Genomic DNA, 25,524 nt, shown 5'->3' with positions numbered 1-25,524 from the left:
TGATGAGGCCCAGTCAACATGGTTTTATGAAAGGCAGGTCCTGTTTGACCAACCTGTTCTCCTTCTCTGACAAGCTGACCCATCTAATAGATGAGGGAAAGGCTGTGGATGTTGTGTACTTAGACTTTAGTAAAGCCTTTGACACTGTATCCCACAGCATTCTCCTGGAGAAGCTGGCAGCTCATAGCCTGGATGGGTGTACTCTGCAATGGATAAAGAACGGGCTGGATGGCTGGGCGCAGAGTTTTGGTGAATGGAGCCAAATCCAGTTGGCAGCTGGTCACAAGTGCTGTTCCCCATGGCTCAGTTTTGGGGCCAGTTCTGTTTAATCTCTTTATCAATGATCTGGATGAGGAGATTTGAGTGCAACCTTAGTAATTTGGAGGTGACACCAAATGACTAGGAAAGTGATTGTGCCGCTGTACTCAGCACTGGTGAGGCCCCACCTTGAATCCTGTGTTCAGTTTTGGGCCCCTCATCATAAGAAGGGCATTGAAGTACTAGAGAGAGTGCAGAAGAGGGTGGCAAAGCTGGTGAGGGGTCTGATGAGGAGCGGCTGAGGGAACTGGGGCTCTTTAGCCTGGAGAAAAGGAGGCTGAGGGGAAACCTTATTGCTGTCTACAACTACCTGAAAGGAGGTTGCAGCATGGAGGGTGTTGGTCTCTTCTCCCAAGTAGCTTGTGATAGGATGAGAGAAAATGGCCTCAAGTTGCACCAGGGGAGGTTGAGATTGGATATTATGAAAAAAATAATCAAGGAAAGGGTTGTCAGGCATTGGAACAGGCTGCCCAGGGAGGTGGTGGAGTCACCACCCCTGGAGGTATTTAAAAGATGTTTAGATGAGGTTCTTAGGGACATGGTTTAGTGCCAGAGTTAGATTATGGTTGGACTCGATGATCCTGAGGGTTTTTTCCAACTGAAATGATTCTATGATTCTATAAATTTATACTGATTTTTGATGCTCAGTGTTACATCACCCAAGTTTAGCAATATTTGTTATTAGTTCCTTCCATTTATAGTCAAGACACATTCTGTGAGGCATTCCAGATTTTAATGGGTGCAATGCTTCTTTCTTCCTCTCCCTTCCTCTCCCTTCCTCTCCCTTCCTCTCCCTTCCTCTCCCTTCCTCTCCCTTCCTCTCCCTTCCTCTCCCTTCCTCTCCCTTCCTCTCCCTTCCTCTCCCTTCCTCTCCCTTCCTCTCCCTTCCTCTTGCCTTCCTCTCCCTTCCTCTTGCCTTCTTTCTTGCCTTCTTGCCTTCTTTCTTGCCTTCTTCCGTTTTCCTTCTTTCTTTCTTTTTCTTTTTTCAAATGGCTTGGTGAACAAGTAGTTGCCAGACAAACTCTACGAAACCGTCTTCTGATGAAGCATTAGACTGTCAGTCCTGGAAAATTCTGGCAAAAAAATAAAAGCTTTGATAGATTTTTCCCACTTTTAACAGTCTACAGTAAAAAAAAAAAGTTTTCTGTAGTGAAGAGGAAGCATTAAGTCTCTCTACAAATTGCAAATATGCTCAAGAAAAATTACCACTCTTAACTAATCAGTTTTCTTGTTGACTTGGTTGTGACTCTGCAAAGCTCAATCACTGTATAGGATCATTCTCTTGATTAGCCACACTTAAACCACAGAGATGCGAAGATCACTAGTACAAAAACGAATTATAACAATAACAGTTCTTAGTTCAACAATAAAATTAAAATTTTAGATAGACATATCATAGGAAAAAAAAAAGAACAAAAGTATTCAAAGAAAAGTCCCCTCTCATATCCATAAAGTAGCCAAAGTCTTGAATGTGTGGAAAAGGTCATAATATTAAATAAAGTTAGATCTTAGGAAAAAAAAAAAATCTATAAAATCAAGTTTGTTTAATACTTATGTGTTCTTTATGCTTTCTGTCTTTTTTTTCCTTTTTTTTTTTTGAATTCTTCTCTGAATTTGTGCTTAGATATTTTTAAAAGCACCTATACTATATTCTGTTATCTTATATTTTTAATAGCTGATTGCCAGTATCTTAATTTTTGTTAATGGTTGCTATGGCAATTACCAGTGCATTAGTCTGTGTATTGTGGATAAGAAGTTACGTAATTGTTATTTCAAACTTCTGGTTCATATTTTAGAAGACAGTATTTCATAATATCTTGACATAAAGCGAATAATTTCAGAGGAAATTATTTCTCTTTTTATGTCCTTTCCAAGACAAATAATTAAGCCCACAGTGTTTCATCTGTGATGTTCATGTGAATATTCTTATATCAAACAATAATTCATTAGTACATTTAATTCAATATTTGTTTGGTCCTTTCTGTTCTGTTCAAATGGTCCTTCTATTGACTCTGTCACTGCTTCCCACTGAATATAACTGGACCTGATATGGTGTAGTAATTTGTGTCCCCAGCAACGCATTATCTTTATCTTTCTGTAAGCCCTTTTAGCATATAGGTAATGCTTGTCCTGTAATATTTCTTTTCCTAGAGTGTTCACTGGTAGGACCAGATTTCTTTAGGCACTGATTAATAACTGCACTTTAATATTTACTCATGGTGATAAGGAAGAGGGCAGATAGCCTCCTATATAAGCATTTAAAGGGCCACAAAAGATGCCTGCAAGTATTTGTCAGAATGAATGTGCCATTTCTTTTCTACCTGCGAAGGCAGAATGAAAACCACATACATTCTTAAAAGTAGAACTGTGACGTTATAGAAGAAGTAAGCTGCTTTCCTTGTAGGTGCTGTTTTCTAAAATAATAGACACTTTTTATTTCATTTCTTCATAAGTCTGACTGATCATACAAACCTCTCAATATCTTTGGTATTTGTACCCAAGAGAATAAAGTATTTTTTCCTATGTCCAGTCTTTTATTTTATTTTTGAAATAAGATCTTAGGAAGAAAATGGAGAGTGCTTTGCATGGTTGCTCTCACTGCCAACAAATGCTGACAGGATGCAAGAAGAATATGTAGAGAAGAAAATGATTCTACTAGTTATTAAAAATTGTTAGACATATAAGTAATCCAATTAAACAGTGCTTTCAAATATAAGATAATTTTGCAGTAGAGGAAAACCTAATCAGTGTTGTGTTAATAAACCTAAAATACAAAAATTAAATCTTAACAATACATCAGTTTCAGCTAGAGGAGAGGTTACATTAAATTACCTATTACAAACATTCTGCACAGTAAGCATGTTAATAATGTTTTTCCTTTATTTGGGAAAAATACGTGTTTTACATATTCTTACATATTTGACATAGTAAGGCACAGGTTTATTATCTGTTTTGTTATTTATTTATTTGTATTGCACATATTTATTAATATTTTTGTTAGGAGTGTTTTGTTTTTTCGTTTATATCTTGTTTATTCTTTGGAGTTTTTATGTATGTTGTTTAACACTACAATTAAAACCCATATATATTTGTGTTATAGTAATGTCTCTGAGCTCTAGCTATGAACTAGCTTCTTGATATGGTAACTGCTTCACAAACGGTGTATGAACTTTGATACCTTTGACTTTTCAGTCAAACTCTTCACATTTATCCTTCTTCCTATTCTTTGTATTGTTATCCTGTTAAGTAAATTTGATGGAAAATTAAAGCATATATAAGCCATGCAGTTTTGTTTATTTGTGTATTATTTTCTTCAATAGTAAATTCAGTGTTGTTACTTCTTTCTAGACTATTACAACTTCCTTGAATCCTTTCTGTATTTTACAGTTTCATGATTTCAGTTGGTATAAATAGTAATTTTTATACTGCTGCTGTAGAACAGTTTTGTCTTTAAGACAAAACACAGTTCCTGAAATTGAATTGATTTTTATTACTTTTGCAGGATGTGAAAAATCGACGAAATCCTCGCCTTGTACCTTATGCTCTTCTGGATGATCGGACAAAGAAGTCAAACAAAGACAGTCTTCGGGAAGCAGTCCGCACCCTTCTAGGCTATGGTTACCACCTGGAAGCTCCTGATCAAGATCATGGTAATTAATTTTGCTGTTTTGTTCTTCTCTTTATCTCACTAAAACAAAACAAACAAACAACAGACAAAGAATATTCCACTCCACCACTGGATTTTTTGGTCCAAAAAACCATTCTGAACAAGTTCGGTGACTCTGAAGCTAATCGGTGTTTTTTTCCATCTTCTACTATTTCCATTTTCCTTTCATCTTATTTTCCTTATTGTTTTATTTTCTTGTCCTATGGCCTCAAAGGAAGACTTAGAAAATGAAACATTTTAACTTTTTAAATCAGTGATACAATTTCTCTGTATTTCATACACTTCTTTTCACTGTTCATTTTGTAGACTTGATAGTTCAGATGAATCAAAATTAAAAGCTTAAGCAATTTAAATCAGGATTGTGATTGCTGCAAGACACAACTCTAAAATACAGAAAATCAGGAAAACATGTTTGTCATCTTGCTTGCATCTGATCTTATGCCAGCGAATAAAATGTGTGGTTACATTTTAGTTATGTGCATAGATACCAATAGTTACCCTATCCAAAATTAATTTCTCAATTAATAGCATTTTAGTTAGTACTGAATTTGTTATTTCAAGACAGAATAGCAAAATTGCTAAGAAAAAATATATCAAAACGCAGTAATGAATTTTATATTATTACAATTTTAACTCTAAATAAATTCATGTACAATCTTGTATTTAAACACTTAAAGCTACAAGATGAAATTTTCAAAGACAAATTTCTGTGAATGTCAAACTGCAAGTCTGGAATTAGATAGTCTACTAGAGCATTTAAGCTTCCTGGAGTTTCTCAGGTTTTTGAAGTTGAATAGGCTTTAAGTAACTTCAAACTCACTTCTTACAAATGTTTTCTTTGAATTTACATCATTGCCATATTAAATATTTTATTAATACTGCAGGCAGTATTTTCAGCATATATAGTTTGAGTTGGAGACACCCTAAACAGAAAAAATGGAAAACGATGTGAACTTTTAATAAAGAAATTTCAAAGAAACAGTACACAACATTTACCTCAATAACTGCAGAATATAAAATGTTAAGAAAATAAAAGAAATCTGTAGACATAATGTACAAATAAATTCTTTCATAGATTTTGGCTTTTGAAACAACAGGGTTTTCTTGTCATGCTGAGATCAAGTTGTAAGATGAAACACAAGAGAGGGATACTCTTGGTACTGTACTGTCATTCTGAAACACTAACTGCACATACAGAAGGAAATGGCAACATAACAGATATGACCCCTCAGCAACCATATTCTAGAAATTCAATTGGAGATACAGAAATATGGAATAATCAAATCAAAATTGAAACCCACATCTCTATAATCTCAGCAAAGTGGGGAAAATTTAAGAAATGTCTCTAAATATTATCCTATCAATATATTGATTAACAAATTATTATTTTTCCTGCTTTGTATAGTGATAGTATTGTTAAATTTGGACATATTTAGGCCATAGACCTTCAGTAAAGCTTTTCTGCGAAGCATTTAACTCATACCCAAAATGTACACAGGGAACCAGCCATTTTTAATTTCTTTTCCAAAGCACATACATGCTCTGATCCTCAGCTTTTATGAGAGACTGCTGTAGAATTACAGTTTTAAATATGAGTCATCACTGATACCGTGAGTGTGTAACAAGGCTGGATTCCTGAATGGGCAATACAAGGTTTCCTAGTGGGGTAGATTGCTGTATTCTCACTGTCAAATTTGCCTGTGCCTTTCTGGGGAGTTTAAGGCTGCTCCATAATCTTGTAATTTCTTCACCTCCCAGTATGGGAAGGAGATGCTGCATAGAGAGGACGAGCATGGCTTATGGTGGCTTAAGTTTGCAGACGACCCCAAACTGAGTGCGAATGTTGATCTGCTGGAGGGTAGAAAGGCCATACAGAGGGATCTGGACTGGCTGGATCATTGACCTGAGGCCAATTGTATGAGTTTTAACAAGACCAAGTGCCGGATCCTGCACTTGAGTCACAACAACCCCAGGCAGCACTACAGGCTCGGGGAAGAGTGGCTGGAAAGCTGCCTGGCAGTGATTCTCTGCTTGGTTCTAAGAAGGTGGGTTGGCTGGATTAGGAGGCTTTTGCCTCTTGTGAGGATAAAAGGGCTGTCTAATGCTGTAGCGTGAGAGGGAGAGAGAGCATGCAAATTTTCCCCAATCTCCTCCAGATCTCACTGAACAGTAGTAATCCCCTTTCCTCATTTACAGCTCTGAGAACTATGCACCCTTGCCTTTCCTTGGGAATGAACTAGTGGAAAATTTTATATTTTCCTTACAATGCAGGAATCCTTGAGCTAGTTTTGAGCATGGAGTTACTAATGAAATGTAAAGAACACAGTTGCAGTCCTTGCATCTGAAAGGTGTCACCAATCCTGTTGCAAAATTCCCAGAGGAAAGGACCTGCAGATCAGTATCTTTCTCAAAAAAACCCAAAAAAAGACTGAAATTGTATTCAGCAAAGATTTTTATATTCATTATGAGCCTCTCAAGTTTTTGAGATGCATAAAACATGTCATGGGGATCCCCTTCCATCAGCCGAACTCCATGCTGTTAATAAAGGATTTAGAGCCCTCTAGTGGTGTTCTGTATATCCATTCATTAATTTTATTGTAAGCATTGATTTACAAGGCTCTATAGCATCCTTTTTAATTCTTTAGTATTACTTACTGGTTTCCCACAGCAGCTGTATTTTGAGGTTTCTTAGAATCTACAAGCATTAGGTCTATACAATTTGAAAAGACAACAAATTCTCAGTTCCCATGCTTTGTGGTGGCTCATCTCCTATACAGATGAGGTACTGAGGGAATTCAAAAGTATCTCTAAGGCATTAATTGTGTAGACTATCAAAGGGAACATTTTACTGATAAAAAATTTTGTGGCAGAGAGTTTGGAGTTGCTTACAAGAAAGTTAATGAGCTTGACGTAACTGAAGTCAGGCATTTAGTTCCATGAGAAGTGATAGTAAGTTCTGAGAGATGTAATTTTTTAAGCTGTTCAAGATAAGATTGGTAATGTGGACCTCCGTGCGGCTGAGAAAACAGAAAAGGGAAGGTTTTTAACATGGTCTAATGGACAGGTAGGTGCAGACATATTTAAACTTGTAACAAACTCAGGAGGAGGAAGAATTACAGTGATCAGACTGGAATACTGAATTTTCAAAGGCTGCACAGGCTTTAATGTCTTGCAAGTTTCTGGAAAAAAAAGGTGCAGAATTCTTTAGACATTCTTTTTCCTAATCTGAGAAAAAGAGTAAGAGTGATCCCTGAGTCATGTGATTTGATTAATAGAAAGAAAACAGTATAAAATACTAAAGAATAGAGTAGTTGAGAATACTTTAGGAAGAAAGATCAAAGGTTTGATTCAGCATTACTTCTTGTGCTTTGTGAAATCATTTTCATCTTTTTAAAGTGTGATTTTCTGTCATTTCAAGCTACCTTACGGTTTGACTTGATGGTAAGGTCTTAGAAAGTGTCAGAGACAGGCTGCAGGACTGTATAATAAGTAAGAAACAGTGAGGGAGGTTTGTTCCAGTAAATTGGTGTCTTTCTTGCACCAGTGAGCCCAGAGCTGGACCCAGTACTCCAGATACGAGCTCACTAGTACCAAGAAGAGAGGACAAATCACCTCTGTGGACCTATTGGCAACACTGCTCCTTGTGCAGTCTGTGATACTTCTGTCGTTCTTTGATGTGAGGCTACATTACTGGCTCATGTTCCACTCATCTACCAGGATCCCCAGCTCCTTTTCTGCCCGGCTGGTTTCCAGTGCCCCCATAGACCCCAGTACCCCTGGGTACTCCACTATAGCGCCCAGATTTGTCTGCCTGCGTATCTTGATCCGTAAGTTCTGAACTGGCTCCTGAGCCATCCCAAAGCAGTTCACCATGTGTTCCAGCTGCTCTCTCACATGAAGGGCAGCTTTTCCTCATAACCTTCTCAGCCTGTCCTTCCCAAAAAAACCATATATTAATCCATTGCAATACTCCAGTCATGTGAGTCATCTCACTGTATTTCCATGATCATAGCCCTGTAACTGTACTCAGACTTCTAAGTAGTAGTACTCCTTTTGTTCTTTCCTTTTTCCCTTTTTCGCTTTTTCCTTTCCTTTCTCTTTCTTCCCCAATCTGGATGAATTAATGTGGAGCCATTTCAGACAGGTACCCAAGTGCTGCTGGTTCCCCAGAATGGGCAAGGGTGCTTTCTTCTTTTCATGCCTATGCTCAAAGGGTTTCCTTTGCCTTTTGTTTTCACTGCCTTCTTTTTGTCAGTAGTTGAATACAAAACATTCTGTGTAGAGTTTTTTTCTACTTTTTTTTTTTTTTTTTTAAATCTTACAGCAATGAAACTGGATGTGTGCAGTGGGATAATGGAAAAATTCAGAATCTTCCGCACAGAAAAGACTTATGCAGTGAAGACTGGGAAGTGGTACTTTGAGTTTGAGGCAGTTACTGCAGGAGACATGAGAGTTGGCTGGACCAGGCCGGGTTGTCTTCCAGATCAGGAACTTGGTTCAGACGAAGAAGCTTTTGTTTTTGATGGCTTTAAGGTTTGTATATGTTCATCTGTAATAATAGAAGTGATTGCAAAACTTAATTTTGTGTCTTATTCCGTGTATTATTGCCTCAACTAACTTGCCCTTTCTTCTTTCATTTGTGTTTTATGAAATTATTTCTCCCTCTCTTTGAGGGCCTAGGTGGAATAAGAAATTAATTAAGGGACTTTGGCATTTCTATCACTTTTTTTCACAGCTTCACAGTATTTGTACAGTATATATAGAGTATTGAGAATCTAAGTGATTTAATCAATTTCAAAATACTGACAGAGCTCTAATTAGCTATGAATCATTTATTTAAATTTATACTCTCTTGTTCTCTCTATAAGAAGTGCCATTAGGAAATAAGTGTGTTTATTAGCAGTAATTTAGACAAGCTTTGATACAAGTTTTTTATAGGAATGTAAATTTACAAAAGGCATAACTGGGTTTTCATGGAAATCCTTACTGTTTAGAATAAATGAAGTATGATAGGACCAGTAATTTTTGCTCAAATTTAACTCTACATAACACAGTGACTGACTGAAATGTAGTAGTAAACATATGTACGAAAACACGCTGTTTTTTATGTTCCTGATTTTTATGAGAATAGATTAAATGACTCATTTAAACTTTTTATTTCAATATGAAGGCAAGTGCAACTGCTACTCAAAGTATAATTGCTATAAAGGCTATTGATGACTTGTGTGAAAATGTTTCTTATATCTGATATTGGAATTAGTTTATTTATTACTACTACAAAATGTAAGAGAAATCAACAGTATTCCTGGCTGTTCCCAGTCAGATCAAGCTCTCAAATTGTATTTTATTCATGTTGTTGGAATTTATATTTTTCCCAGTCTTGTATTACATGGGAAGATGTCCTAAAGAGAACTGAAAATTGTTTTTGTAAATTATATGATTGGCTTAAGTAAACTATTCATGTACTATGTCTTTACTAGAATAGCTATAGCAGTTTGTGTTCTGAATCTTAGGGTTTGACCTTTAGGTGTCAATTCATGAAGCTGTTTTGTTGTCTTTGATTTTGATGTGTTCTCTCCCTGGTTGGAGAAAAGCTTTTGACCTTCAGGGTACACAGAAAAGCTCATTTGTTTTCTAGGATTTTCAGGATAGATACAGAGGATAAGAGTCAGCTTGTGATGGATTATATTAACAAGGAACCTATTTGTTAATAACACTGTTTTATGTGTTCTGCAATAGTTCTTAATAGATTTTAATTTACTTGAATGCCAATCCAATACCCCATTCAAAGCCTTTGCAGTCTTTGACTTTAAGCTCAGTCATATGAATCATTAATCATGCCCTGCAATCACTAATCAGCTATTCTGGAATCTTATCAAGAGGTCAGAGTGCTTGTCCCATCCACAGATTTTGTTCCTTCCAAAATCTGGTATGACAGTTTAATTTATTTTGTACAAAGCATTTTTAGAATTATACATCAGGAAACAATACAGTCTGTTTGAAAGCAAGGAATTTATAGGCTACTACAATAAATAAAAGCAATTGATTAAAAAAAGTTTGTGAAACACCTATTTAGCATTGTAAGTGATAGCATATTATTTTAATTTTAAGTCTTCTGTGGAGCTTCTGTAGAAAAATAAGCTATACTCTTTTTACTGAAATGTTGAAATAGCAATTTTCCCTGTCAGCTCACATAGCCACATTTCACAGTTTGAGGGGTGCTTGCGGGAAGTTAATTGTTGGATTTCCATTTTCAGATCAAACTTGGGAGTACTCGGGGGTTGGAACTAGGTGAACTTTAAGGTCCCTTCCAACTCAAACCATTCTGTAATTCTGTGATACTCACAGGCATTGTTTTGGAATGATATGCTGTGAAAGTGTTAATTTTAGTGCCATCTTAATTGCCGGGGCTAATTATTAGTTTTACCATGAAGGGAGAGAGGAGCATGTGCATTGTCACTGTTACTCTTTGAAATTATTTTAAATCCTTTTCAGGCACAGCGGTGGCATCAAGGTAATGAGCATTTTGGCCGCTCTTGGTTGGCAGGAGATGTTGTTGGGTGTATGGTTGACATGAATGAGCACACTATGATGTTCACTTTAAATGGTGAAATCCTACTTGATGACTCAGGTTCAGAACTTGCATTCAAGGACTTTGAGGTTGGTGATGGTAAGTACTGTAATACATTGTGCTGTAAATTTGCTGTTGCCCAATTTTTGCTCCAGCTTCCGTTTTAATGTGGTTTGTTTCTTGTTTTTATTTCCCCACCCTCTCTCCAGGGAATTACCCCTTCTCCTTTTCTTTATTTGATTAGTATCAAACCTTTGGAAAGAAGGTGTGCTGGGAGTCAGGATACGACCAGGCCTTTTCTGTGGTGAACTTCACAGCCATCCTTTGTGATCAGACCTTTTGATTTTGTGCAGGGGTGTGTCTGGAGTTGCGAATTCATGATATTTAACATTTCATGCACACTGCAGCAGACCATCATATGATATAACAGAATCATAGAATGAATCATAGAATGGCTTGGTTTTAAAGGGACCTTTGAAGATCATCTAGTCTGACCCGCTGCCATTTTATTTTGTTCAAGTATCAAATTACTACCAAATTTCTGTCAAATTAATGAGAACATATGGTAAGGAGTTTAAGCCAGCTTTAAGGTTTTGCTTTAGCTCTGGGAAGAGAAATGAGACCTGATCCAGGATAAAGACAGCTGGTACAAAGTTAGCCTTGGAAACTTTTTACTTCGTTTGAAACCAGCAGGTTGAGTTTTGTACCCGTTGTTGTAGCGTTCTTGGTGCAGCTTTAAGAGCCCACAAACAGGTTTTAGTTTACCATGAATCCGTAGCTTATAAGATTGCAAAAGACAGCAACAATTGTGAGGTTGTGTCAGGTGCCAGATGGATTTTATACCACAAGAGTATTTTTGTTTATAAATTTAATTACTTAGTTGTGTGCAAATGCATACATAAAAGGGTAAGAAATTACATTCTTGTAGATAACTGCCCAACATTTCTGAACTGTGGGAATGTAAAAAAAAAATATTTTAAGCTTTGATCTTTGCTTTTCAGTTGTTGTAGATACATACATCCTGTCATATATATTGTGTATCTGTTAAAAAATATATCTGTGTCTGAGAGATACAGTTAAATTTTTTGAACAATAAAAGCTGCAAATGATACTTTTGGGTTATGGATCCCTATTCCCAGGGGAAACATTAATCTTATAACTCCTAATTAGGCAGTTCCTTGCTTGAATTTTAACCACTTTATTTTCAGCTGGATTTCAGAGTATTTTACTTTCAGGAGGGTTTTGGGAGAATTTTTTTCACTTCTTTTGCCATGCCATAGGAATTAAGAATAATTCGATTTAATTTAAAATCAGATAATTGCCACCAATTTTCTTGGCTGTTACTTTACTGCCTTCAGATTTCCTTAGGTACTGTCATGACATGATGAGGGAAAGTGATGTGTGAACTGGCTTACTGTTAGTGGAAAAGAAATAAAATCATCCTGGTGCCATTAAATTATAGTGGTTTTCCTGTTACTACGCAGTATAATCCCACCGAGGAGTGACAGATTCTGAGAGAAACTGGAATTCCATGAAACTCTGAGAGTAGCCTGTTGGATCACTATTTTGATTGCAAAGTTGATGAAATCACAGTGGTGTAGTTTTCATGGTACTTGTTTCTAGATGCAGCTTCAGATTTGAACAGGTCTGTGTTGAGTCTGAAACTGTTGAAGTAGTACCCAGTTTGACAAGGAGCCTGAAGGCCTTGGTAACCATGTCAAAGACTTAAAGTCAGTGCCAAGGCTCTCAGATTTTTCACAATATCCTTTTAATTCACAATCAGTTCTTCTCGTGTCGTGTTTGTAGAAAAGAGTTTGCCTTTGAAATAAGGTCTTCTGTTTTCAAAGGAACATGTGAATTGCTCTCAGATTTAATAACTCCAGATCAGTATTTGTAAATAATATAGGTATGTCATATAATTTCAAGGGGTTGGGTAGGTGGGGCATTTGTATATATGTGTATATACAAATATATATGAAATACACAAATTAAATATGACTTCTACAGAGCTTTCATGTTTTGGTAGGCTGGCTTCATTTTGGTTTTGTTGATGACTCTTGTTTGAGAGCATTGAGACCTTTCTGCAGGTCACTTCTACCAGTGAATTGTGTGCATGCCATATGCTGCTCCAGAAACAGACCTTTTGCTTTAGAAAAATGATTCTAGACAGAGCCCAGCATCCTACTTTGAAGGATGCAGTCTGACTATAAATCAGTTCTGTAGTTTTAATTACTTAGTAATAGTTAAATGGGAATATGGTGTGCTGCCAGCTCACTAATAAGTGTCATATGCTGCATCTTAGGTTGTACTGCCTGCAAGAGGAACTCTTGGGATTACAGCAGACTAATTTGTTTGTGAGATACCATCACAGTACTAAAATTATTAAACATAATTGCATATTATTATGCATTTGTGTAAGAGAAATTTCACACTGTAGATATGGACAAGTACACTGTGCAAACCAAATTTTGTTTTGTCAACGCATGATGTATGTGAGCATCAACTGTTTGTAAAGAGTGTTTGACAAATTAGGTCAGGAGGTTAATCTTGTGTTCTCGAAAGCAGAGAACATTTTAAAAATTGTTACGGTCCTATGCTTTTGCCAAGTGTGACAGACAATGCTAGAAGGTGACTTTTCTGGTAGCAAAGCTAAAGTCTTTTTATTTGTTTTGCTATTTTATACAGTAAAATGAAAGTTTTTGCTCCACAGCCTAGTTATGCACCTGGAAATTAAGAGCCAGGTCACAGTTAAATCATCTTTTTATGTAGCCTGCAGCATGCAAGGGCTACATAGGATCTGTGAGATATCACATCTAAAACGGCTGGATACCTATTTAGAGAAGGGTACTGTAAGTTAATTCTCATTCCATAGCAAGACATGTCGCTGCCTTACCAGCACACTCTGTATAAAATGAGGTGCCATACCTTTAGGAGATATGGAAGAGCCCTGAAACACCTTAATGACAGCTATACAAATCAGAGCAGAATTTCACCAGAGGCTGAACAAGTACTTCCATGGTTAGGACTGGAACTGGTATCTATATTCCATTCATACAGAGCAACAGTTACTGTAGAATTATGATTACTTGCAGGAGTTACTACATGTACAGTACTGTTCTGGCATCACTGGAATATGTATTGGTGAGAGAGACTGTCGTCTTGATTTCACATTGGCTACAGTTATAAGGTTGATGGAAAATACCAGATCGAGGTAAAACATCAGTGAGGGTTTTACCCCTGTAGGAATTCTGTTCTGTGTTGGTTTGTTTTCTTTCAGGGAATATTGTAAATGCTTATTTACATTTTAGTTGTGTCAGTGTGTAAAATATTTGCTTCATGTCTAAGAATGAATCTATCTGAGAGATCTTTTTATTCTGAGACCACAGGAAAACACATAGGTAGAAAAATTAACAGTTTATGTACATTCTGTTTAGGAAGGGTAAAGATTAGTAATATTTTGAATATTTTATATATTTTTAATATTCCCGTTTGATTTAGTTCTATGTCATGTACAGATCTCAGTCTTAATGAATAGAGTTTATAATATTTTATTGAATTTTAGACTCCATCTAATTATCTGATCATCTTTTTCTATAATGTATGCTTAATGAATTCTGCTGACTAATGCTTTTTTGTTTGTTTGTTTTGTAAACCAATTATTTCCCCTTTGATTTGAAGACTGTAATAAAGATGAGCTGGCTATGCATTAATTCTCAAGGTGCCAGAGACAGAGCTTGCTACTTCCTTTCATGAAATATTTGACCTGTGCAGAAACATAAAGCAATTGTTCATATCTATCTATATATTTATTTATTATATTTATACATATGACACATTCACAACTGATCAGTTTACACCTCTTTGTCTTTGAACACTAATTTTTTTTTTTAAGGTTTTGTTCTTCTGTGCTTTCTATGATAAATGTTTGTGCCACAAGTTTAGTTAGGTCACTGTTTTCTTTTCAGCAGCAGTGGATAGGAAATACCTGTGGATATGTGTCAGAACAGGATAAGCAGATGGTAATACAGTCACTGAGCCTCCAGTGATTTCTGGTTCAGGAGCTTTCTGAAGCAAACATGACATGTGGTGTTTTTTTTGTCTTTCTCACCTGAATGTGTTAAAACACTTTTTGAATCAATGTGAGCTTTTAGCATCCGTGATACCATGTGATGGAGAATTCCACGGGATTACTAGGAGGTATATAAGGAAGTTCCTCCCTTTCTACCAAACAATTTATTTGATCATAATTTTTGTTATAAAAGACATTGAAAAATCATTTGTTGTTCTTTATGCCACTCATAATGGGTATATGTATCATACCCGCTCTTTTTTTTTAATTTTTTTTAATTTTTTTTTTAGGCTGAAGTGTCCTAATTTCTTTTATTGCTGTTGTTAAGAAAGCAGTTTCATTTGTTTTTGCCATTCTCAGATCTATTATATCTTTTTTGAGATGTGGAAAGCAAAACTCTTTGTAAGATCCTAATTGTGTGTGCCATACATCCCGGAAATATCTGAAAATGTTTTACATCAATAAGAACTGGAAATTAAATGGTGAAGTGATTCAGACAGATACAGACAAAGAACATGGTTTAGGCTGCAGATACCTATGAGATCTATAGGATCTCTTATATCATTTTTGGTTAGTATTGTGAGGATTTATGCTGTCACAATTGTTTCTGTATAAAGCCATTCTCAAACATCTTGATGTCCAGAAAAAGTTGTTACTATTCTTGAGTGATCAGCTGAGATTTGTTAATGAAAACAGAATTTTGATTTTTGGTTTTGCTAAAGTCTTTGGCAGCAGCTTATGGATTCCTTTAACTCATCAGGGAGCCCAGGAACAAGTCTGAAACAAACTTTCTACTAGAGCTGCTGGGCTTTACTGTAGCATATATCCATGTATGCAATTACAACTTTCCTAGTTATGTGCTGTATAATATGATTTTGTTTCATCTAGTGCTGGTAAATACTCTTTATTATTATCTGTCATTGGAGTTGCACTGGCAGAATGGACATAAATAATGTTGTCTGTGTTATCTGAGAAGTTAATGCCTTGTGATTTAAGAGCTTGATGTGAAGTTTAAAATCTGGACTTGAACTTACAACTGATAGTGTTTGTCTTAAATGTATTGTTCCTAATACACATACACATGATAACCAATCTTGGGTATCTATATCAAAATCTTCAAAAGGTTGTACTGAAGGCTGATATTATATCTGGTGAGCAAGTCATTGCTGTAAATGGTGCTCTGGAGTTTGCTTTTGTCTCTAAAGAATTTATAATGAACAGATATTCTGCCCTTTTTTATCTAGGCAGCCTAAGGAGAAGTGAGGAACCAGTTGTGTTTTGCCCTTATGCCCTTCAATACCTGGTACATTCACTTGAAGCAGAATCATTGAACAGAGCTTCATGTTTCTTGTTGATACAAGAGAAAACATTTTGTTAATAGCTAGGTCAAGTCTTCAAAGCAGTTTGTAGCTGTGGAAATTCAAAATCAGCATGAAAAAGAACAGAAGAAATAAGAGATTTTTCTCAGATTTTTAGACTGTGATGCTGAACCTGAGAAAAAAACCAAAAGCAACAAAGTTTTTTTTTATTTTTTTAAAGTGCAAAGGAGTCAAAAGTGAGTTCCCTATGCTAGTGAAACAGCAAGAGAGCAGATGAACACAAATGTGGAAGTGATTCAAAAGTAAAAGCAAAAAAACTCAGCTGAAAACCCAACTACTCTAAGTTTCATGAAGCTACAGTACCATATTGTCATTTCTCATTATCCTGAGCTAAAAAAAGTGTTATGAAGGTTTTTATTTTTATGTTTTTTTTTTTTTTTAATTCTACAGCATGCACTTGGTTCCTATTTGTAATTTTTTTTTTCACAGTTATAGTTACATGGACAAGCACTATATTACTTTTGAAGTAATTTTTGAGATTCTCTCAAAACACCATGACTAATGGAATCTTAGAAGGAATGTGAAAAATATTAAGACTTGGAGTAAAACTGACAACACCCTACCAGCTTAGCAGAGAGATTAACCAGGAACTGATTGTCAGACTCCTCGAAGTACACCTACATTTCCGTGAAGTAAATTGGGTGTTGCATGAAAAGATTCATTGCTATTAGAGAGGTGTGGTTTTTTTTTCAGAATGATGTTTGAGATACAGTACTTGGTGACATGCAAGAGGCGATGTGCTGCCTGCATTTGTACTGTGGTGATTTTCTTTTTTTTTTTTTCTTTTTATTTTTTTTCAAAATTATTTTTATTTGGGTTGTGGAAGAGAGCAGTTCTCTGTTTTTCATGATGAACAACCCACATTTTCTTTCATCTTGTTTTAAGGATTTCTACCTGTGTGCAGCCTGGGACCATCTCAAGTGGGAAGAATGAACTTTGGAAAAGATGTCAGCACTCTAAAATATTTCACTATCTGTGGCTTACAGGAAGGGTATGAGCCCTTTGCTGTTAATACAAATAGAGACATCACCATTTGGCTGAGTAAAAGACTGCCTCAGTTTCTACCAGTGCCACAAAATCATGAACATATTGAGGTTTGTGATCCTATTAAAATGTTTCTAGACACTTCTTTCGTGAATATGTTTGAATTATGTTTCTACTTTTGCACTTCTAGACAAGGTTTTTAATGTGCTATGTTGACCCAGTTCTGGAAGAACCTTGCACCTATTACAAATTTCTCACATTCAATGCAGTTGCAAATTACGTAATAATTTGGTGGATAGTATTTATTTATCTGTGAAATCTCTTGTGTGTGTAACCACGAGATTCTCAGATACAAATTCTACAATATGTACTCATTAAGAGCTCCTTGTGCAGTGAGAACGATGTTTGTAAACAGCTTCCAGAAACTGGACATTTCTGCATAACAGATACCACGTGTTCTGGTGCACACACTTTGTGATTTTTTCCATAAATAATTGATTTTGATTTTAATAGTTACTAGCCAATTGCATCAACACTTATGTCCCAATCAGTTGTGCATCTTGATTGAACTAAGTTTGTGCCCTGTAAGTCTACCATGAAATCCTTCTAAAACCGATGAAACAATAAATCTTTTCCAGCTGATGTGTATCACACCGTAGCATTTAAGAAGTAATTTGTGTGTTTGCACATGTGCCTCTACAATTTGTATTAGTTGGTTTGTGTTGTTTTGGGAAGGATTGGATTTATGTTGCAAAGAGTTAGGATGAGAAAGGTCATTCCCTATGTGAGTGGCTTTGGTTTTTTGTTTAACAATGGAACAACAAAGATTTCAAGTCCTTACAGTATTTCTTTCCCCTTAAAATAGCAGCACATGATTACAATACATTAGACCATAGACAGCATACTGTTGCAAGTTTTGCACATCGTGGATGCTTATAAGTTAAATATAAGTTAAATATTTACATGGGGGGCAAAAACATCAGTTTCAAAACAACTGTATCTTTACATTTGATAGGTGATGAGAATTGATGGCACCATAGACAGCTGCCCCTGCCTGAAGGTCACACAGAAGTCCTTTGGTTCACAGAACAGTAAAACAGACGTCATGTTTTTTCGATTAAGCATGCCCATTGAATGTGCTGAAGTGTTCTCCAGATCAGCTGCAGGAGGGTTACCAGGCTCTGGTCTTTTTGGCCCAAAGAATGACTTGGAGGATTATGATGCTGATTCTGATTTTGAGGTTCTAATGAAAACTGCTCATGGTCATCTAGTTCCTGACCGAACAGAAAGAGAAAAAGATGCGACAAAACCAGAGTTAAACAACCATAAAGATTATGTTCAAGAAAAGCCTTCACGTCTTAAACAAAGGTTGGTAAAACTTCTCTTTTTTTCTTTTTTTTTCTTCTCCCTCCTTCCTCTCCTGTTTCTTGAATAGTAGAAGAAAATGCCATCAGGTCTGCAAAGATTTTTCCCTATTTCTGCCCTGAATTTTGATCTAACGCAGTAGTTGGGACAGTTAACTTTCATCTGAATAAGTCACATTATATGCAGTATATAGATTAAAATTGAGCAGAAAAATGAGGAAATTTTTGAAGCTGTTAGGAACCTATCATTTGCTTTATTGTAAAGGCTTTTGTGATCATCACCTAAAGTCCACTCTAAAACCATGCAGATCCATTCTGACTGAACTAGAAGATCTTCAAAGTGACATGGAATGTTTTTTTTCACATGGCTTTCAAAAAGCAGAAGATGTTAGATAATCTTTATCTACAACTGTGTATTAGCTTCTTATCTCACTCAGTGAACCAAATATTTGTAAGAATATTCTCTAGTTAGCACATTCTCCCCGATTTTTTCTTATGGAATCAGGAACCAAACACCCGACTTCATGAGGCTGTGGAGATACAAACTCTGGGCCTTACCCGGACAATATCACTGTAGCTTTCCATTCCTTTTCTGCTCTTCTTTACCAAAGTTGGTTTGGTAAATATTTCAATTGCAGAACAAATCAGGCCATATGGATGGTATTTTTGAATGCATGAAGGTCATTTAAGGTTCCATGCTCTTCCGAAGTGAAGACTGCTAGTTTTTTAAATTATGTGAGTTTAGTTTCCAAGTAACTTGAATATATACGTTAAGCTCAAAATTCATTTAAGTGCTCTTTTCTGACTAACTTATTTTGTTTTAATCTGCATGGAAGTAATAAACTAACTGGTGATACTTATATATAGTATTTATTATTTATTTATTTAGGGCTAGCATAATAAATATCATCTATTTAGGGATAATGTATCAATATGATTTACTTATTTTATTACAGATTTATGCTCAGGAGGACAAAGCCAGATTATAGCATGAGTCACTCTGCACGGCTTACTGAGGATGTCCTAGCAGATGATAGGGATGACTATGATTATTTGATGCAAACTTCCACGGTATTGTAGTATTGTAACAGAATTGCTGTTTTAGCCATTTGCTTTTTTCTTTTTCTTTTTTTTTTTTTTTTACTAACTACGTGGTTTTGCTTGTAAAAGTTTCAGAAACTGTAATTTTCAGGCAAAGTTTTTAATTTTAATGTCTCTGGTAGTCCTTTGCTACTGAAGTTTAGACTGCTGTGTTCCTTTGGTTTTGACTTCATTGTCAGTCTCAAACAATTTCAACATGGAAAACCATACATTAATTGAATCCACTTTTAAAACTGCTATTGATAACACCAAACATAAAAGAGGAAGAATAAGTAATTCTAGATAATGAAATAAATATGAAAAAGTGCATTAAACTAATAGGTCAATGTTCAGGACCATTTGAAAACATCTATACTAATTTTGCTCAGCATTTATTTCATGGAATTCCCAGGGAAAGTTTTGTGTAGGTTTTGTGCATCTTTCTCTGACAAGATCACCTCCATAAGCACTCACTCCTCAATGTTCAAAGGAAGAAAATGCTTCTCTTTTGGATGTATTCTCTTTCTAAAAGAAATTAGATACTAGAAACTGAGTCATCTACAGTACCAAAATTGTAGCTGCAGTACAAAAATAGCCTGCAATGCTGTGATGCAGAAGCCTACCATACAAGTGCGTAAGCCACATCTTTAATCTTTTCCTTTTTTGTTTTAATACATATTCTGTTGGCTATATTTTGATTTTTGCGTATATTCCATTTGTTGCTTGGCTTATGATTTGCACTTGAAGAAGCCTATGCTACTATTGAAAAGATGACATATTTTCAGATTTTAGTGCAACAAATTAATTCTGAATCAAACTGATATGCTGGAAACCAAATACTAACATTTACTGACATTATTTTTTATTGACAGTACTATTATTCAGTGAGGATATTTCCTGGTCAAGAACCTGCTAACGTCTGGGTGGGCTGGATTACATCTGACTTTCACCAGTATGATACAAGCTTTGACTTGGACAGAGTGCGTACTGTCACAGTTACTCTAGGAGATGAAAAAGGGAAGGTTCATGAGAGGTTGGTTACGATTTTCTTAAAAAGATATATATTTTATACTCATAACAACAACTAGCAACTTATAAATTGTAAGTCTACTCCATTTAATGTAATTGAGTTGATGAAAAAAAAAAGTAATAGGAAAAAGTGTAACTTGTTCTCTCCTCTTCTTATGAAGAAACAGTGGAGTAATTACCGGATTAAATCAGTAGGCACTGAAAGTAAAATAGCATGTCTTTTCTATGTAGCTTCAGACCGTGTTCCTGCAAATATTGGCTTCTGAACCGGTACAAAGTAGAGCAAAATAACTGGTAGTATTTTTTTTAACTTTTTGATTTTGAGCAGGGTAACAACAGCTCCCCTGAGCACTTCAGCTTGTGATCCATGCGAGAAGCTTTGTGCTAAGCTAAACATTAAGAGATTGAAAACCTTAACTTCTTGAGTCTGTTTTGTCTCTTGGAATTTTACAAAAGATTTGAGCTTGTTCATATTTTGTCATCTTCATTTCTTATTCTTTCAATTATGAAGTCTAGATTTCACTGAATTTTGGCATTGGTTATGGCGAGATCTGCTGTTTTCAGCCACAAGGCCGTGTTGGTTGCAACAATACAAAGTTATTCTTAGTCCACTACATAAAGTTTACACACCATCCATAAATAAATTTGTCTTTTGAACATTCAGTATAAAACGCAGCAACTGCTATATGGTGTGCGCAGGAGAGACCATGAGCCCTGGACAAGGACGTAATAATAATGGTCTGGAGATTGGTTGCTTGGTTGATGCTGCTAGTGGCCTGCTGACTTTCACAGCTAATGGCAAGGAACTGGGCACGTATTATCAGGTGAGTGATTTTTTTTATTATGTCTTCCAGTAAGAAGGGGGAAAATTGAGTCCTCACACTGGATCTTATTAGAAATTTTTGTACAAGATAGGAAAAAAAGTAATTGTCACTGTTATGACAGTAATCTTTTTCTTGCTATTTGGATCTTCTAGGGTTTATTCAAAGGCTAGCATTTATTGACTATCAATACAGATTTAGGGATTTTTAATGTATAATAGTGTTTTGCTGGCTTTATTGGTTATGTGTTTGTGCATCATTGGTTTAGGTTGAACCCAGTACGAAGTTGTTTCCTGCTGTATTTGCTCAAGCTACAAGCCCTAATGTTTTCCAATTTGAACTGGGAAGAATAAAGGTTTGTGCAGATTTAGTACTAATATAGCCTATCAGATAAACTTCTTTATTTTCATTAGTTGCTTGCAATGTACTTTTGATATTGGGCACACTTATATTATTCCAAATGTTTACACTATTGCTATTTTTATTCTTAACTCGATTTTAAATACTTCATGTATTTAAAATATTTTAATTTTAAATACTTCGTGTATTTAAAATACAGTATATTGGTTGAGAAGGGTTGTAACTGATTAGAATTGACAGAAGATATTGCAAAGCTCCACTGAATTTTCTGAATCTTATCCTTCATGATGAAACAAAATCACTGGGGTCAGTAAGGCAAATCTCTTTTTCTACAAATAGAGCATGAATGACTGAAATTTACTTCCTTGTGTTGCATAGGTGGATGTCTAAGAAATCAAGAGGTTAAAATAAGTGTGTAGTTCAGATCTGTAGTCCAAGATCATACATTCAAGTTTCTATGTAAAGTTTAGCTGTTTTTAAAAATCTGTTGTGAACAACACTGTCTTGATGCTTATCTGCCAACAGCTCCCATCTGGCTTTACAAACTACTGAAACTGTTAATTTCCTCTTTCACTATATTGTACTGTACTGTATGTTGAATATATTTCTTGAAAAATATCATATATTCATTGTTAGGTAAAGATGATGAAACTGATTGTCACTTCTGTTGGAATTTTCCAGAATGTAATGCCATTATCTGCTGGCTTATTCAAAAGTGAACACAGAAACCCGGTGTCTCAATGTCCTCCACGTCTCCATGTCCAATTTCTGACTCATGTGCTTTGGAGCAGAGTGCCAAACCACTTCTTGAAAGTTGATGTCTCTCGGATCAGTGAACGTCAAGGCTGGATGATACAGTGCCTGAATCCTTTGCAGTTCATGGCCCTTCATATTCCTGAAGAAAACAGGTCGATGTTTGTGTGTTGGAGTATAACAGAGCTAGGTCGGGATTATGAAGCTAGACATTTAATAAAATTTCTATGAGAAAAGCCCAAGGTCTTCTCTGTATTTATAGCACATGTAAATAAAGGCAGTGTGTCTTGATTTAGCTAATATTAGAAATTAATAATATTTTTCAATGCTTTAAAATCTACCTCCTTTCGTTGCATTTCCAACCTTTCCTAGTTACTCTCTAAACTCTTTGATAGTATAGATAGGTTTTGAATGAAAATGAAAGGAACTCTGTTTATAAATTATTAAATATAATCCATAAGATAGGCAAAGGTGTTTTTTTTTTTTTTTTTTTTTTGGTGGGGATTTCTAAAGACTTGTAACCGATTTAATTTTTCCATTACTTTAATACTCCTAAATTTAGTTTAAACAATTGAAGAAATTTAACTTTTTTATTTCCTTGTTATCCAAATGTCTCAGTGTTTTACCAGTGCCAAAACTGAAAATAAAATTACTGAAAAATTAGGTAAGAATTCTAAACAAAAAACCTTGCCACTGAACCCTCTGGAGATGAACTTGTTAGTCTATTACCATTTTGCAACAACAGATTTAAAAACAATAAAAATATAAATATCTCAATGTATGCTAGTCTTAAAACCTTCGTTTTCAGTTATGCAAATATTTGTTTGTAGTATGGAGAAGTATTATGAGTTAAGTAAATAATTTTGATCTTTCTCCACTGAAAGTAGTGGAAGTTGTACTTCAGCAGTGACTTAGAATCGTAGAAACATTTTGGCTGGAAGAGGCCCTCAGGATCATCGAATCCAATCATAACTTAACTCTTGCATTAAACTTCACTTGACTGAATTCCTGGTTCAACTTCGTTCTTAGTCCTTGATTCTTAGGTTGACAGTGTTTCTCACATGAAAGCTGAAATGTGGAAAAAGTCCATCCCTGGAACTGATATTGTTCCAATGTTATCCTTAGGGAGAATTTTTAATTCCTTTGCTTAAATGAGTTTGTGCACTGACATGGAATTTGCTGTGTTGTTTTTTTCTCTGCAGAACAATTGATATTTTAGAGCTGACAGAACAGGAAGAATTGCTGAAATTTCACTACCATACCCTCCGACTGTATTCAGCTGTTTGTGCTTTAGGCAACAACCGAGTGGCCCATGCTATGTGTAGCCATGTGGATGAATCTCAGCTCCTGTATGCTATTGAGAACAAATATATGCCAGGATTATTACGTGCAGGATATTATGACTTACTCATTGACATCCATCTCAATACCTATGCAACTGCCAGGTTAATGATGAATAATGAATTTATAGTTCCAATGACAGATGAGACCAAGAGTATTACTTTGTTTCCTGATGAAAACAAAAAACATGGCCTCCCTGGTATAGGACTTAGCACTTCATTAAGGCCAAGAATGCAGTTCTCCTCTCCGAGTTTTGTTAGCATTAGCAGTGAATGCTTTCAGTTCAGTCCTGAATTCCCTCTGGAAATCTTAAAGGCCAAAACTATAGAGATGCTGACTGAAGCAGTTCAGGAGGGCAGCCTCCATGTCAGAGACCCAGTTGGAGGTTCTACAGAATTTCTGTTTGTCCCTCTCATCAAGCTCTTTTATACGCTGCTAATTATGGGAATCTTCCACAATGGGGATCTGAAACACATTTTGCAGTTGATTGAGCCCCGGGTTTTCAAGGAGGCAATGAGCCAGGAGGATGAAGTTGATTTCTCAGAGAAGGAGCTGAGTTCAGACGAGCTCAAGTCAGAAGAAGGAGAGGAGGAAACCAGAAGGGAACAAGTGCCAAAGGAAGGACTCCTTCAGATGAAACTTCCAGAACCTGTTAAATTACAGGTAACAATATGGCTATGATAGTGGTTGTTCCTATTTCTCCACAGATCTTTTTCTTCACTTCGTAATTTTTGTTTCAAGGAATACAGCATTTTGGTGTTAGCTAAATAAAAAAGTAATTTCCTTAGAGGAAACAGCAAGATTTATTATCTTCCTGATGACGTAAACTTGTTCACCATAGATCAAACAACTGTTGTTTCATTAAATAGAATTACTTTCTCAATGACATTAACAGGGAATTCTTCATCTTTATGGATTCAGACAGAAAAGAAATTCCCTAAAAGCAAGAAGTAGATCCATTCTCTTTTAACTTTAATAAAACTCCTACATTTTATGTGTCTGAGACACATAAAACTCTTGCAGATGCCAGGTATTCCTGGTGTAGGATTACTTCCCATATAGTGAACGACAGCATTAAAAATATCAGTTACTTCATTTGATAGGAACTGCTGCTGTAAGGAATCCATCCTTATTTGCCGAATACACAGATATTTCTTAGCTTGCTGACTCTTCTTTCTCTTATGGTACTGTTTTCTCAGATGTGTCATCTACTCCAGTACTTGTGTGATTGCCAAGTACGACACCGAATAGAAGCGATTGTAGCATTTTCAGATGATTTTGTGGCCAAGCTTCAAGAAAATCAGCGCTTCCGGTACAATGAAGTGATGCAGGCCTTGAACATGTCTGCTGCCCTGACAGCTAGAAAAACAAAAGAATTTCGATCCCCACCTCAGGAGCAGGTACAGCTTACAATTGTTGTACTTTATTTGTGGCAGAGTTCTGTTTGATTTCAAAGTTTTTCCTTTTGGAGGTCAGTATCATTTGCCTTTCCTTTGTATTGTTTTAGATTAACATGCTGCTGAACTTTAAAGATGATAAGAATGATTGTCCTTGTCCTGAAGAAATTCGGGATCAACTCTTGGATTTCCATGAAGACCTAATGGCACACTGTGGTAAGTCTTAGTACTGACTAATTTTACTTTTTAAATTATATTAGCTTTAGAAGCAATTTTTGTAAATAATTTTACATAAGAAACACCAACCAAGTAGTCTATAGATAGCGCTATATCAGTTATACATAATATCCAATAAAGATATTCAGCTTGTCTTCAAGCCCAAGGAAATGTT

At 35.7% G+C, this 25,524-nt stretch overlaps 1 protein-coding gene across 14 annotated transcripts in view; it reads left to right on the top strand.

Moving 5' to 3' along the window:
* RYR2 (ryanodine receptor 2) overlaps positions 1-25,524 on the top strand; it is a 395,394-nt gene that overhangs the window by 237,265 nt on the left and 132,605 nt on the right. For 13 of the 14 annotated variants that reach the window (XM_071806259.1, XM_071806250.1, XM_071806253.1 and 10 more), the window contains 13 exons: positions 3,821-3,968; positions 8,310-8,518; positions 10,481-10,655; positions 16,890-17,098; positions 18,004-18,356; positions 19,309-19,423; positions 20,305-20,465; positions 21,126-21,285; positions 21,551-21,637; positions 22,324-22,550; positions 23,598-24,399; positions 24,936-25,136; positions 25,244-25,349. In XM_071806259.1, the coding sequence (XP_071662360.1) occupies positions 3,821-3,968; positions 8,310-8,518; positions 10,481-10,655; positions 16,890-17,098; positions 18,004-18,356; positions 19,309-19,423; positions 20,305-20,465; positions 21,126-21,285; positions 21,551-21,637; positions 22,324-22,550; positions 23,598-24,399; positions 24,936-25,136; positions 25,244-25,349 (2,953 nt within the window). The remainder of the gene's footprint in view (positions 1-3,820; positions 3,969-8,309; positions 8,519-10,480; positions 10,656-16,889; positions 17,099-18,003; positions 18,357-19,308; positions 19,424-20,304; positions 20,466-21,125; positions 21,286-21,550; positions 21,638-22,323; positions 22,551-23,597; positions 24,400-24,935; positions 25,137-25,243; positions 25,350-25,524) is intronic. The other variant, XM_071806256.1, reaches the window with a different exon arrangement.

Source organism: Patagioenas fasciata, chromosome 3 (assembly GCF_037038585.1).
Source record: "Patagioenas fasciata isolate bPatFas1 chromosome 3, bPatFas1.hap1, whole genome shotgun sequence".
Taxonomy (NCBI): Eukaryota; Metazoa; Chordata; class Aves; order Columbiformes; family Columbidae; genus Patagioenas; species Patagioenas fasciata.
This window is presented reverse-complemented; position numbering and strand designations above follow the sequence as displayed.